General features: G+C 39.7%; 1 protein-coding gene across 1 annotated transcript; it reads right to left on the bottom strand.

Moving 5' to 3' along the window:
• Positions 1 to 788: 788 nt before the first annotated feature.
• Positions 789 to 4,266, bottom strand: lactb2 (lactamase, beta 2). Its single transcript, XM_026374899.2, has 7 exons — positions 4,043 to 4,266; positions 3,345 to 3,505; positions 3,121 to 3,241; positions 2,668 to 2,846; positions 2,145 to 2,293; positions 1,798 to 1,885; positions 789 to 1,591 (listed from the first exon to the last, which is right to left on the bottom strand). Exons 1-7 carry the CDS (start codon positions 4,162 to 4,164, stop codon positions 1,551 to 1,553), a joined length of 861 nt encoding a protein of 286 aa, XP_026230684.1. The 5' UTR covers positions 4,165 to 4,266; the 3' UTR covers positions 789 to 1,550.
• Between the last annotated feature and the right edge of the window lie 9,034 nt (positions 4,267 to 13,300).

Raw genomic sequence — 13,300 nt, 5'->3', positions numbered from 1 at the left:
TAATGTATTTGCTGATTACATTTTTGCACTAAAATGCATTTTTGCATTGTCGATGGGATGTAGTGAAGTAAAAAGTTAAATATTTCCCTCTAAACTACAGATGGTAAAAGTATCATAAAACTGGAATACTTAAGTAAAGTGTACTTAAGTGTTATACTTGAGCAATTTTCCTTGTAAAGACTGCTGTGTCATGTTCTATGACTACATTACATACATAACTATAACATTTGGAATTATTAGATCTTCATATATACATACTCATAGTAATGGAAATGATATCTGTGAGCAGTTTACAGTATTACTGCAGTACGTACTGTGTGTAGGTTCAGTTGAGTAATGTAAACTAAACTTATAGGCCTGTAGTGTTGTTCTGTGCCGCATGACTCATATCCTGTAGTCTTTTTAAACATATAGTTGTTTTATTATAAGAGAGCAAGTCAACACAGCACCTTCAAAAACAGAGAAAATTTCACGTTAACTCTTAGAAAAGTCCCCAAACCGATTACATCTTTTGTTATTAGTCAGTGTGAAGACGGATCAGATTCACTGAAAGGTCGGCCAGAGGTCAAAGGTCCATCCATAAGATCCGATCTTCAGAATACTGAATCACCGTGATGATTGAGTTGAGATTCCATTCAGATGTTTAAAGCTGTTTAAATAGCAAACATCAATATCCATGTGTTTTAGTAGTTGAAGCATTAATATGAGGTTCAACTAGTCCCCCAGTATTCCCATTTACTTACAGAAAAACACTCTTGATCATTTAATGTTGGTTTTTCAAAATCTCACATTCACATCCTTAATGCTGCAATGGTACAAGTGCAAAGGATTGTAATTGACTTTTCATGTAACTGCACAATAAAATTAGTTAGTGCACACTGCCACCTACTGACTAACTGTGTAGTTTTTCTAGTGCAAAGGCCACAGAGCTTAATCACATGAGAGATCAAATCAGTGTGTGAAAGAGCTAAGAAAACTCTGTTATTTAACATAAACAAATTTAATTGCTGTGCAGTAAGCATGTACTGTGATAAAGTGAACAACTACAGAAACAAAAAAACTATTTGACAGAATAAATGTGTTGAGAGCCGTCACTCTCTGGGTGCACAGTGTTGTGCACATACACATATAACCGAAGAAGCCGGTTTTTGACAAAACATTCGGTCTAAGATTTAAGACTGGCATACGACATGTGAGCGAGGACCATCTCTTAACTCTTAACGGTTTTTCTTGAGTTAAAGTCCTTCAACTCCATCGATTGATAACGTTTTTCCTTCCTTTCAGCTCCAGATGACCTTTAGACAAACTTTAATCTTGTTAAACTTTAACACAGACTCAGTCCCAGTGAGTCAAGTTGTTGGTCTTGTTGTGTGAGGGTGAGTCTACAAGGCAACAAGTCTGTCCACCACTCCTGCTTGTCTCTGAAGACTTTTGTCAATCAGCAGATTTAAGGCATCAAGCACAAACATTATATTCAAAGATAATGTTTTTAGATTATTATTATTATGAACGGTCTGTTTCGATCCATTTCATCGTTGTCTTGCTGGATGTTACATGTTACTCTTCCATTTCATCATTTGTGAGGAGTCAACTGCAGAAAAACAAAGGTAAAGTTTGTAATTTAGGAATCAAGCTGACAGTGAATGAGAATAATCACAGCAAACTCAATCACTTAGCGAATGAATCATTGACCCTTAACTTAGTGTCATAGTGTCAAAACTATAAATATCGTATGTGGTTTAATTCATAATAAAATAAATTCTGCAGCGTTCACAGTAGTGATAAGAAGTTTCATACCCAGGCTAATCTTGCCTTCCTTCTCCAGTTTCTTTAAGTGATGGGCTAAGTTCACATTAGCTGCTTGGTGCAGGTGTTCAGGGGTCTCCTGGAAGACAAGCAGCGGAAAGCATTGTCAGGAAAATAAAATTCACAAGAAAGTGTGTATTTTTAAGTCACTCCCTTGGAGACAATTTGATATGTTTACTACGTATGGACAATTCTATATAATATAAATAATACAAATGTAGATAATCTGGAGCTGCAGACTCGTTACAAGCTGTACTATATTGATACTATTCACTAGACATAACCAGTAAATCCATGACTAAAGGCTCAAAGTGGCACCAAAGCCACCTTGTTCTGACCTTATAAACAGTCTTGACGAGCTCCATGGAGGAGAAAGGCTTTCCTGCTCCATCCTGAATGGCTGCCAGGATCTGCTGCTCTCTCTGGTCCCGGTGGCTGATATAGTATCTGATCTTAGAGCCAGCATCCTGAACCACAGGGCCGTGACCTGCACAGAGAACAACAACAGCAATCAGTTGGAATACTTTCTGGCAAATTAGGTGCAAATGATGTATGATCTTTTCATTTTTCAGATTGTTGACAGGTGGTGGGATAATGTCATCCGGGGAAGTTTAGTAAAGACAGTTTAATGTAGACAAATCAAAGGGAAGTTTAGTGGGATTCATATGTAACCGCCCTTTAGTTTGCTCAAATGGGATTGTTGGGTTTTCTCTATAATTTTTTGTATAAATATTTTCTGTAAGGTCTTAAACCTTACACTGTAAAGTGCCTTGAGATAACTTCTGTTGTAAATTGGCGCTATACAAATAAAATTGAATTGAATTGAATAGTTAGGGCGCATATCAGCGTTTACTCACTCACCAGGGTAGATGAGGTCGGCCTGAGAATCCAGGAGGGTCTGCAGAGATTTCATGTAGTCATATAGATCCTCAAACACGGCCGTGCCCTCACCCAGGATACAGTCGCCAGAGAAGAACGCTTGCTCCTCCTCCAGCAGTAAGGCCATGTGGTCGTCAGTGTGGCCTGGGGTGAACACCACTCTGAGAAAAAGAAATAGAAATCATGACTCTCTGTTCAAATAACTGTCGCAAGATTCAGACATTAATACTTATAGTATTAATATAGTACTCATAATAAAATAGAATTTCTCCTTTAACGTATTTATCTTCGGACTTTTGTAAAATAAATGTGTATAATTAATATCTATTATATGGAGTCTTAGTTTTTTTTTTCAATCCCTGTAAATCTTGCGACAGCTCTGCCAGTCTAAAATGCTCCCTCTATATGTTCAGCTATAATATAAACTCAACTAACTTTAGCGTGGCCCCCTCTGTGTGCACAACATCTCCATCTTTTAGATAAGTATAGCTTTTGTTTCCAGCTGACTCTCTGATTTGGCTGGAGCGAGGCAGTTTGCTGACCCTGACATCGAAACCTGCATGAAAGATAACACAGAAGTATTGAACAATGTAGACATGAACAGTGATAAGGAGGCTTAAAAGATGCAGGACTAGTACCAGTACTAGTGTTGACCTCACCAGTGATGTCTCTGCAGATGTCTTCCACTCCTCCTGTGTGGTCATGATGCCAGTGGGTGACGATGATCTCCTGGATGCTGGTGCTGAACTGTGTCAGTGTCTGTTTCAGGTTGTTGATGTATTCAGGTACAGCTGGTTCTCCTGTGTCTATCAGCACCCGCCTGGAATAAAAGTCATACACATATAATAGTACATCAGAATACTTTGCCGTAAGTAAAAGTACTACTTTAAAAGTAGCCGTTCTTATCCAATGATATACAGTTGCTATTTATTAGCTGTTTTACTGTAAAGACAGTTGTGTGTTAGTTTCGTATAACACAATAAAACGAAACCCTCACTCGTGTATATCCTCCAAACTGGTATGATTAGGCAAACAATTTTGAGAAATATGTATTTAAGAACGTTAGATATATGCCGTAATACTAAGGCAATCATGTTTATTCGATGTACATTTTCAATCTTGGTCTATACATAATATTTTTTTTTTCTACAAACAAGTGAAAACTGAATTTGCTAAATTCTGAAGGGAACCTGGCGTGACGTCTTTTCCCTAGTGTGAACAGGAAAAGTTACGACACACTGAGAACTACTAGGATATAAACACAACGTTATTATCACACTTCTAAAACAGAAAACACATTAAAGGAGATTTAATTTAGCGAACACGATAAAGCTAATGTTAGCTTGACTAGCCTGACCTTTCCCCTGTGCCGACCAGGTAAGTGTTGGTTCCCTGCAGAGTCATCGGTCCCGGGTTACAGCCCAAAACCCGAATAACTCGGGTCGACAGCTGCTCTATCCGGGGAATAATTGCACTCATAGCTAAAGCAGATATCTACAGATTAAAACAACAAAACCTGCGGAATTATGAGTCGAAACAAACCCCGTCAAACAGGATCTGAAACAAAATCGACATGTGTGCAATGTTTACTTCCTGTGTGTCCCAAAGCACCCTTCAAAATAAAAGTCCAGTCCTAACTGTTTGTAGGAGTGTTTTCATACTCATGTCTCAATCTGATGCTTTCTACACACATCGACAGGGTATGTTTAACTATTAAATTAATTTTCATTACACATTGCACACGACTGAGGGACTCACATCCAGCTTTACTTTATTGTTTATCTATTGTTTGATGCATCTTTGGATTACTTGAATTTTAAATGTGCTGTGGTAGTGTTTCATTTTCACTGTGTTAAATTACTTTGCTTTTACTCCATCCATAATTAATAACATCTTTTTTTTTAAATCAAGTTGTCAGTTATTTTAATTAGTTTTCTCTTTTTCACATTATTATTGTGTATGGTAGATGTGTATTGCTTTGGTTATGTCCCTTTGTCTTCACTTATATGGATTTTTACAGAGATGTATTTTATTAATTCAACTGATTGTAAACGTCACCTAACCACGGAAGCATGCCAGTAAGACAAACCAAACACTGGGTGGAGCAATTGCCTAGTCTGATAATAGCCAAGTCAACTCTCACCTCACCGGTGACACTGTGGCCCTTGAGTATTTAAAGGTTCTGGATTATCAGTGTTTCCCAGAATGGGAATTTTATTACTTGGTAATGATAATGAAGCGTGCACACTCAAAGCTTCCTGACTGTTGTTATTGCCCTTCCTTATTCCAGAAATCCTTATTACTTCTCAAAAAGCAGAAGCCTTAAAGTATCTGAAGGTGTTATATAGGCTAAGTGTTATAAAGTATAGTATCATAAAGTAAATATACTGAAGTAGCCTGAAGCTCTTCGAACTTTCACAAAATTAAATACAATTTCTCCACCACTGTATAAATATTCTAAGAAAATATTTGAAATAAATGAATTACTGGAGATTTTGTGCTATTTTTCGTACCCTTTCTTCATTAACTGTCCTACTATCAGATGTATCAACATTGACAGTCAATCAAGTTACACTTCCAGGAAACTGGATTAACTGGTCAGTGCTGCCATCCTGTGGGCAGACATGAGATGATCTGTGGTGTCTAAGTTTTTCTGTTCAACAGAGCACAGCAGATGGTTTCACAATTGTTTTGTGCAAAGTCTGTTTGAGATGTCTGAGAAATTATTCTAATAATATAATGATCAAACTTCTGGAAAAAAACCTTCCAAGATGAGTTTGAAGGACAAAGAGCTGTGATGATGTGCGACTTTTGCAACCAGGCTAATTTGTTTCAATGTAATTTATAATTTATCTACAATATAGTTGAGCAGACAACAAAGCAATAACTGCATAGTCCCTGGAGTGATGCTATAATCAAAGTAAAAAAAAAAGAAAGATGCAGACACGAGCTGCAGTTTAGCACTTGAAGTTCTCAATTAAAACAGATTTCTGCTTTCTGCCTCCACACAGTCATACCAGTTATTTTCTATCTACGCAGTGGCGAAGATGAAATCACAAGTTGTGAAAAAAAATGTGGGTGGTGTGACGGGCGAAGTTCCAAACACCCATCTGGGACTTGTAAGGTATAGAAAGAGAAAAAAAAACACCATAGCAGCCAATAATGCAATAGACTTGTTTTGCTCTTAGGTTAAATGAATGTAAATTGCAACTCATGGCTGCAACGAGACTTAATGATGAGGAGCACTAGCTGTCAAGACAAAAATCACCAGTGAATTCAGCCACAGTCGTCCTCTAACGTCCCCTAAAGTAGAGCTGGAGGGATCATTCAGAAGTTTAAACCACAGGGATGTCAGCTATAAATCAGCTCAAGTTTACAATGTGTGCATCATGAAATATTTATCATGTGAATGTGACCTAAATGTCTGGATATCTGTAATGTATTTTTAATTTACCAACACAGCTCTGGTCAGCAGATGTACCTGTAATAACACTTTATTAGCAGAAACACTGCACATGCTTCTTTCCAGCAGGTTGTACCCATTAGTCCTCTTCTTGGGTGCAGTCCTACATTCATTACATTGCAGTAAGTGAAGTCACAAAGTGGATCGAGAAGCAGGGGACAACCGCCTGACGAGGACCCACGCGTCCTCTCATTTCTGCCTTGATATTTACCCCCAATAAATGGTAACCCATAAAAGCAGGTGTAAAAGAGGGGAGAATCCAGCTCTCTATAATGTTTTACAGGTACAGTAGGTGGAGGGGAAAGCAGGGAGACATTATTCCCCTAAATGAAATAGATCCTGACATCTGGGCATCCAAGGGCCCCATCCTCTTCTCTCTCTCTTTTTGTAATTACACTACATAATGGCGGTGCAGTCGGCCCGTAATCTCCCATTATAATCAGTCTCGGCTGCCTCCACTCGCTCTCCACCACAGCTTCTAATTCAATATAAATGTAAATGACTGGGAGGGGGGGCAGAGTGAGCGGGAACGGAGAAGGGGGCCTGAATAGAGTGTAAACGTGGCAGTCTGATCACGCCACAAATCCGAACCGATATTTAAGAGATGTTGTCTGTGTACAAATTGCATGCTGACTATATGTCCTGTAAAGGCTAACGGACGAGTTCTTAGCAGAAAAAGAGTTTCCAGACTAGTGACCTCTTGTGGTCGTACAAACAATGATTCGTTTAACACCAACTGAATTTGTTTTCAGTATTATTGTGTTAAAGAACAATTATAAAGGCTGCATCCATTTATTAGCTCAGAATCAGATATTAAATAATCAGCTTTACATTAAATAAATGACTGCTGAAAACTGTAATCTGTAAGAGAAGTAAGGAAGTTTTCCTTTAATTTTTGAAATGTAGTTTTGTAATATTTTTATGTGAGGAACTTCAGATAGCAGTTTAATTAAGTAATAATAATAATATTATTGCGTTTTAAGAATAGATGATAAAGTAAAACTGTGAAAAATCTCACTGCAGGTTCAGTCAGAGAGATCAGGCTCTATGTTACTAAACTGTATCTCAATTCATAATTCAAAATGCTGTGTAATTAACTTTTTCCTCCAGAGTCTTAACAGGAAACCAAATTAGAGAGAAAGAGATAGAGGGAGAAATATCAATTTAGAGGAAGAGAGAGTAGACGTCAGTGGAGAACTGGTTATGAAAACTGTTCCATTTAATTCTGTAAGAAACTAGACTCATTTGAGGACTGTGTACGAGGCTGATAACTCATCAGCCACCCAAGTAAAAAGGTTATTAACGAAACTCACCTGCCAGCACTTATTAAGCTCACAAATGAACATTTTATCTTCTCTGTCTAATTTGTCCAAAAACTGAAGTGTGAACATGACGTTTGGTTTTATGGCTGCTGAAATGCAGAATATTGATCATGGGACCTTTAGCTGCATTGACGCTCTACTGGTTGTCTGGAAATGGCTGTAGATAGATCAGGATATGACACATTACACATTAAGAGTTGGAGCTGCTGGGTGGTGGATGTGGATAGAGCCAAGCTATCTGTAATGCTAAGCTAACTGGCTATTTCATTACAGTCTAACTCTTGAATAGAAAGTATATTTGCTAAAGTTACATGCTAAACACTGCGTGTGTGAACATATTAGAGGAAAGTGTTGATTATTCATTTGCACCTCTAAATATGTGTGTGGTACCTAAATGTGTGTTTGTGTATATAAAGAGTGTGTTTGTGTATAGAAAGTGTGTGTGTGTGTGTGTGTGTGTGCAGGGCTGGAGGTGGTGCACAGTTTTTCAGCAGCAGACTCGGGCTCCCTCTGGACTAATTAAAGTGACCCTCAGCAGATATGCTGAATCACTGCAAACAGACAGGAAGGTAGACAGAGCGTAACTCTGGCTGAACATGGTTAAACAAATGCAGGCAAGGTTTAGGATATAAATACATATATGTATGTACATCTATACATATGTATAGCGTATGAATCTATTGCCTTTTAAATCCTACAAAATAGCTCCATCTTTGTCCAAATACTATTAAATACAGCAGCGAGCGAAGCTGTTGCACTGGGTGACAGGTTCCTTCATCAGCATGAACAAACACAACAACACAGTCTGTACACCTTCATTCACCATCCTGCTGCCAGCAGTGCTCAGTGGAGCAACAAATGTGGATTAATCCAACCAACGCATTGTTGGTTTTCATGTTTTCATGGGATTTGTTGACATTAAAATAAAGTATAATATCTGCAGTCTTATCTTTTAAGGATTTGTAAAAACACAAAAAGATGCTGCTGTGCGCTGTTTCATAATGAAGCCAAGTCTAAAATTATTTACAAAGGTAGAAAATGAGATGAAAAAATACAAAATCCAAACCCACTTTTCCAGAAAGATATGTGCATATATATTGAGAGTCAGACAGGCAGACAGAGAGGACAGTGAGCTGGTGTCTAACATGGTCTGATTTGGAGGCCGGCCAACTAGGGGAAAACTGTCAGACACTGGCAGGAAGCTGCTGATTAATGTGAGCAGTGATGGAGAAAAAAATTCGGAGAGAGCTTGGAGGCAGTGTGTGTGTGTTTGTGTGAGAAAGAGAGGAAGGACGAGAGAGCGAGAGAGGAAGCCAGCAGAAATATGACAAGGTGTGACAAAAGGGAGAAATACAGTTGGAGAGACATTTATTGCATTGTAGATATTCTTTATTATTTTTATCCTTGATTCTGCAGAGCTGCTCGTCTAAAATTCATGCCAATAAAACAAATTGAATTGAAATTGAACTGAATAGAGAGCGTGGAGAGAACAGGAGCGAAAGAGAAAATTAAGGACAGAGCACATGGGAGAAAAAGAGAGAGAGACTGTTCAGGAAACAGGGAAGAGGAAAATCAATAGAGAGGAAGTGGAAGATGCATACAGTGAAAGATGAACATGCAGGAAACTGAATGAGCGAGAGAGACAGGAAGTTTGGTGTTTACTTGCTAACAGGTCTCCTCTTCATTTTGGCATATTTCCAACCACCAAGCAACATTCATTCTGACAAAATGTCAACTTAAAAAAAAGAAAAAGAAAGAAAAACTTGATTTGCACTCCTCGCTCCTGCTGCCCACGCTGGGTTTGGGTGAAAAACAGGAGGAGTGACAGGCAAACCTGTTGCAGAAAATTAAATTATGTGGACTCTGTGGCTGTTTAGGAAATGGACACCCAACATTTTCAACATATCTGGTGGTAAATTGAGTATCATGCCTCTCTTCAATTTCCACTCATTATTCAGGTCCAAGTGAAAGTGGCAGGTCGTCCAGACCAGACATCCTGTCTTCATGTCCACCGGCTCCTTCAGGGTGATTCTGTTGAACTCTGAGGCCAGACGGGACATGTGTAGACAGACAGATAGATAGATAGATAGATAGATAGATAGATAGATAGATAGATAGATAGATAGATAGATAGATAGATAGATAGATTCCAAAAGGGAAGTTCTGGTGTTGCAGAAGCCATTACATAGACAAACATACAAAACAGGCAACTATTAAGCATCATGTGCAGTTGTATGTTAAGATAATTGTGCAATACCAAGAAGAAATGCATATAATACAGTATAATGAATGAATGAATGTGTATCACTAGCTGGTTTGGGGAGGTTTTATTCCACTGTCTCAATATAGTTGTTGTACAGGGTGGTGGCTGTTGGCAGGAATGACTTCCTGTAGCTTTCCTTATCACAGCAGAGCTGGAGAGGAAAGGTGACAGGACAGTCCCCCGTGGTGCTCCTGTGCTGCTGATCACCTGCTCAGACTCACAACCCTGCAGCCGTGCACACTGTGGTTGGTCTGTCAGGTAGTCAGTGATCCAGGAAGCTGTGGAGGAGTCAACCTGCGTCTTCAGGAGCGTCTCTCTCCACAGGACAGGCCGGATTGTATTAAAAGAGAAGTCAACAAGCGTGATCCTCACAGTGCTGCCTGCTCTGTCCAGGTGTGAGAGAGCTCTCTGGAGCAGGTATATGATGGCATCATCTACTCCAACCTGGGGGCGATAGGCGAACTGTTCATGACGTGCGAGGTGAGGACGACTGGTCTGTAATCATTCAGAGCACGAGACATGATGTACTCCACGCTCCTGTCTCAGGTTCCTCTCAAAGATGGACATGCTTACAACATGTCAGGGCAGCCATATGAAAAACCTCAGCTTGTGAAAACATAAAGGTGCAGCAGTTTTATTCCACCTCCCTCTGGAACCCGCAGACACAGCCGTCAGTGCCAATGCACCATCTGAGCTCATGGTGTCAACATGCACCTTAAACTACCCTCAGCTCTTCAGTCTGCTGAACTCTGTCCATCCCTCCATGCTTCCATACAGCTCTGCTTCACTTGTTACACTCCACCTCAGCCCCTCAGGGAGTGGCTGTTATGAATTCTCCACCAATGTTTGCTGTGTGACAATGTCAGTATTTGTGGAAAAGCTCACTTAATTAAGACAAGCGGATACTCCGAGGATTTGCCCTGGTTTTAGCCCCAGTTGGTTGCCTCTGGTGCCGAGTTTGCAGGCTCTTTCCGTGCCTGCGTGGGTTTTCTCAAGGTACTCTGTGTCTGGCTTCCTCCCACAGTCCAAAGACGTGCATGTGTTAGGTTATTTGGTAACTCTAAATTATATTGTAACCTATCTTTCACTCAATGACAGCTGGGACTGGCTCCAGCACGCCTACGACCATTAACAGGAAAAAGCAGTTAAGGTAATGGATGGATAGATGGATGGAGAACAAAGCTGTGTCAGATTGGTTGTTTGGTTTGCAGGTTGAGGTCTCAGTGCTGGAGGCTGAAGTATCAGTGAGCAGGCACTTGTACAATCAGATGGATTCCTGACAGCTTGCAGTTGGACTGATTTCCCACATTGATAACAAAAGATCTGTTATAAACCATCAGTATGATCCGACTACTGTGTCTGTACTTTCCCACTATTTGTGGCTCAGTACTATTGTTTTTGAAGGCAGATTAAAATATTCAGCGTGAGTTATCTGAATGTGCAACATCAGATGAAAACTCACTCATGCTGTCTGTCCAGCTTTACAAAACTCGAAAATCGAAAACCTGAAGCCAACTGGAGTTACTGGAGTTACTAGTCGATCCTTCATGATCTTGCTTCCATCAGTTATCCAGTATAAGCTTTTGTCTCAAACATGTCCAGAAACAAGACAAAATAATTCTTATTTCCTTTGACATTTCGTTTTTTATTTTAAAGTTCAGGTCGTCTTAAAGGATCATTTTTATCAATTCATGCCGGTGCATTTCCAGCACCGGCTAACGTCTGAAGACCAATGCAAACCACTTGATTTAAATGCTTTTTGTCATATGCTTTTTGAGATTCCTCCATGTCAGATACATTTTCATTGCTGTTCTCCAATGTGACTGCACTTAGATTTCGCCAACGCAGAGACAAATAGAAGCTATTCTATATATAAAACGTGGAGAGGAATTCACTGCCTGTTCTCTCACAGGAATGAGACAGGCTTTCATTACACTGTCATTTGTTTCACCTCTCTCCCTCCAAAAATCACATCTACACAACACAGAGTCTCTTTGAAATAGCACGACACTCGCTTGCGACCCGAAGATATTTGCAATTCAGATTCAAATCAACTTGGTGAGAGAAAAGGTTTAAATATTAAATATCCAAAAGTCCAGACGTGATCCTGGATGATTGCATGTCATGTCAACAGCGAGGTCCCTTTAATTACTTATTTAAAGTGCCACGGGTGATTCACTCACCCTCATGTAGCCCCACACTGAGGCACAGGCTGATTTTTTGTGTCCACAGATACACAGCAGGAGATCACCTGTCGAGGGACTCGCTGCAGTCTGATCTTAATCTAAATGAGTGCTGTGCTTTTCTACCTGTCACACATTTTAATGGCGTCTGCCCACACAGGTGTGTGCAGACGTGCACATAGAAGCTCGTAGAGGCATTTAGCTCAAGTTGTGAACTACTGAATGGATCATATACTGTGTTTGCTACTTGCAAACAGGTGTGTAAAGATGATGTTCATTATTATTGATTGAGCAGCTTATCATTATTATTTTGTTGTCTAGTCAAGATACAGCAGATTTCAGTAACTAAACTGAGTTGAATGTTCAATAAATCTTCATTCAACGACTTCTTTGCCACTGGTCCAGTTCTGATGCTGATGGGTCCATAGTGGCACTTTCTTGCATGGACAGGCGTCAGTATGGGCACTCTGACAGGTCTGCAGCCCCATACTCAGCAACTGTGATGTGCTGACATCTCTCAATCATCAAGCAGGCATTTCATTTTTCAGCAATTTGTGCTATAGTAGCCTTTCTGCAGAAACACTGCAGACAAAAAGTTGGATTCTAATGTCAAAGCATCAACATGTTAATAGAAACATGTATTTTTATCACCACTGAAGTTCACTTTCCAAATGCTGAGAGTCCAACCTGCAGCTGCTATCCTCCACAAAGGAACTTTTATACTTCTTTACGAGGCTAAAAACCTGATACTCAATAAAATATTTCTACAAACTTGTGCATTAAACAATAACGAAGCTTTATGTTCATATTATTCATACTGCTCTGTGTGTTTGTAATATTTTCTGACTCACAAAATGTCATTAACCAAGAAGAAATTAGGAGTGATTCCCTCAATTTTCATGCCCAAACACATCAAGATGGTAAATCACATTATAAACAACCTCAGCTTGTTAAAGCGGGGAAGCCAGCTTGACTGAAAAGCCCCCTCCTCCTGTCTGGTTTGAAGATTGCCTGGCTGTGAATGAAGAATGAGCTGCATTAAGCTCACAAAAAGGCAGGTGAGTTAAGCCTCACTTTTCATTCTTCCATTTAAGCCCAGGGAATGAATCTCCAGATAATACTCACACCTTTGGCCTTGGGAATTGAAAAGCCCTCGTGTGTCTGCAGGATGCAAGACCATATTGGATTTGGGAAAAGGGCCCCAGACGCCATTACAGCTCATTTAAAGTTAAAGATGGAGCTTTTTTCTTTTCGTTTTGCCCTGGGGTGTATAGGAGCTCCTCAGAGCAGAGGACTGATATTAGTTTTAGCCCCCAGAAAAACAGTGAGAGAACAGATGGGAGGGAAGCCTTATAAAAATCATACTTATGTCTGTGAGATGGTC

This window comes from Anabas testudineus, chromosome 17, assembly GCF_900324465.2.
Source record: "Anabas testudineus chromosome 17, fAnaTes1.2, whole genome shotgun sequence".
NCBI lineage: Eukaryota > Metazoa > Chordata > Actinopteri > Anabantiformes > Anabantidae > Anabas > Anabas testudineus.
This window is presented reverse-complemented; position numbering and strand designations above follow the sequence as displayed.

What these genes read in the sequence shown, in the direction of transcription:
- lactb2 (XM_026374899.2), bottom strand. Translation starts at nt 4,164, where the DNA reads ATGAGTGCAATTATTCCCCGGATAGAGCAGCTGTCGACCCGAGTTATT. An exon ending in CTGGTCGGCACAGGGGAAAG is followed by an intron (nt 3,506 to 4,042) that starts GTCAGGCTAGTC and finishes CTTTTATTCCAG; the next exon opens with GCGGGTGCTGATAGACACAG. An exon ending in GGAAGGCAAGATTAGCCTGG is followed by an intron (nt 1,592 to 1,797) that starts GTATGAAACTTC and finishes GTTTTTCTGCAG; the next exon opens with TTGACTCCTCACAAATGATG.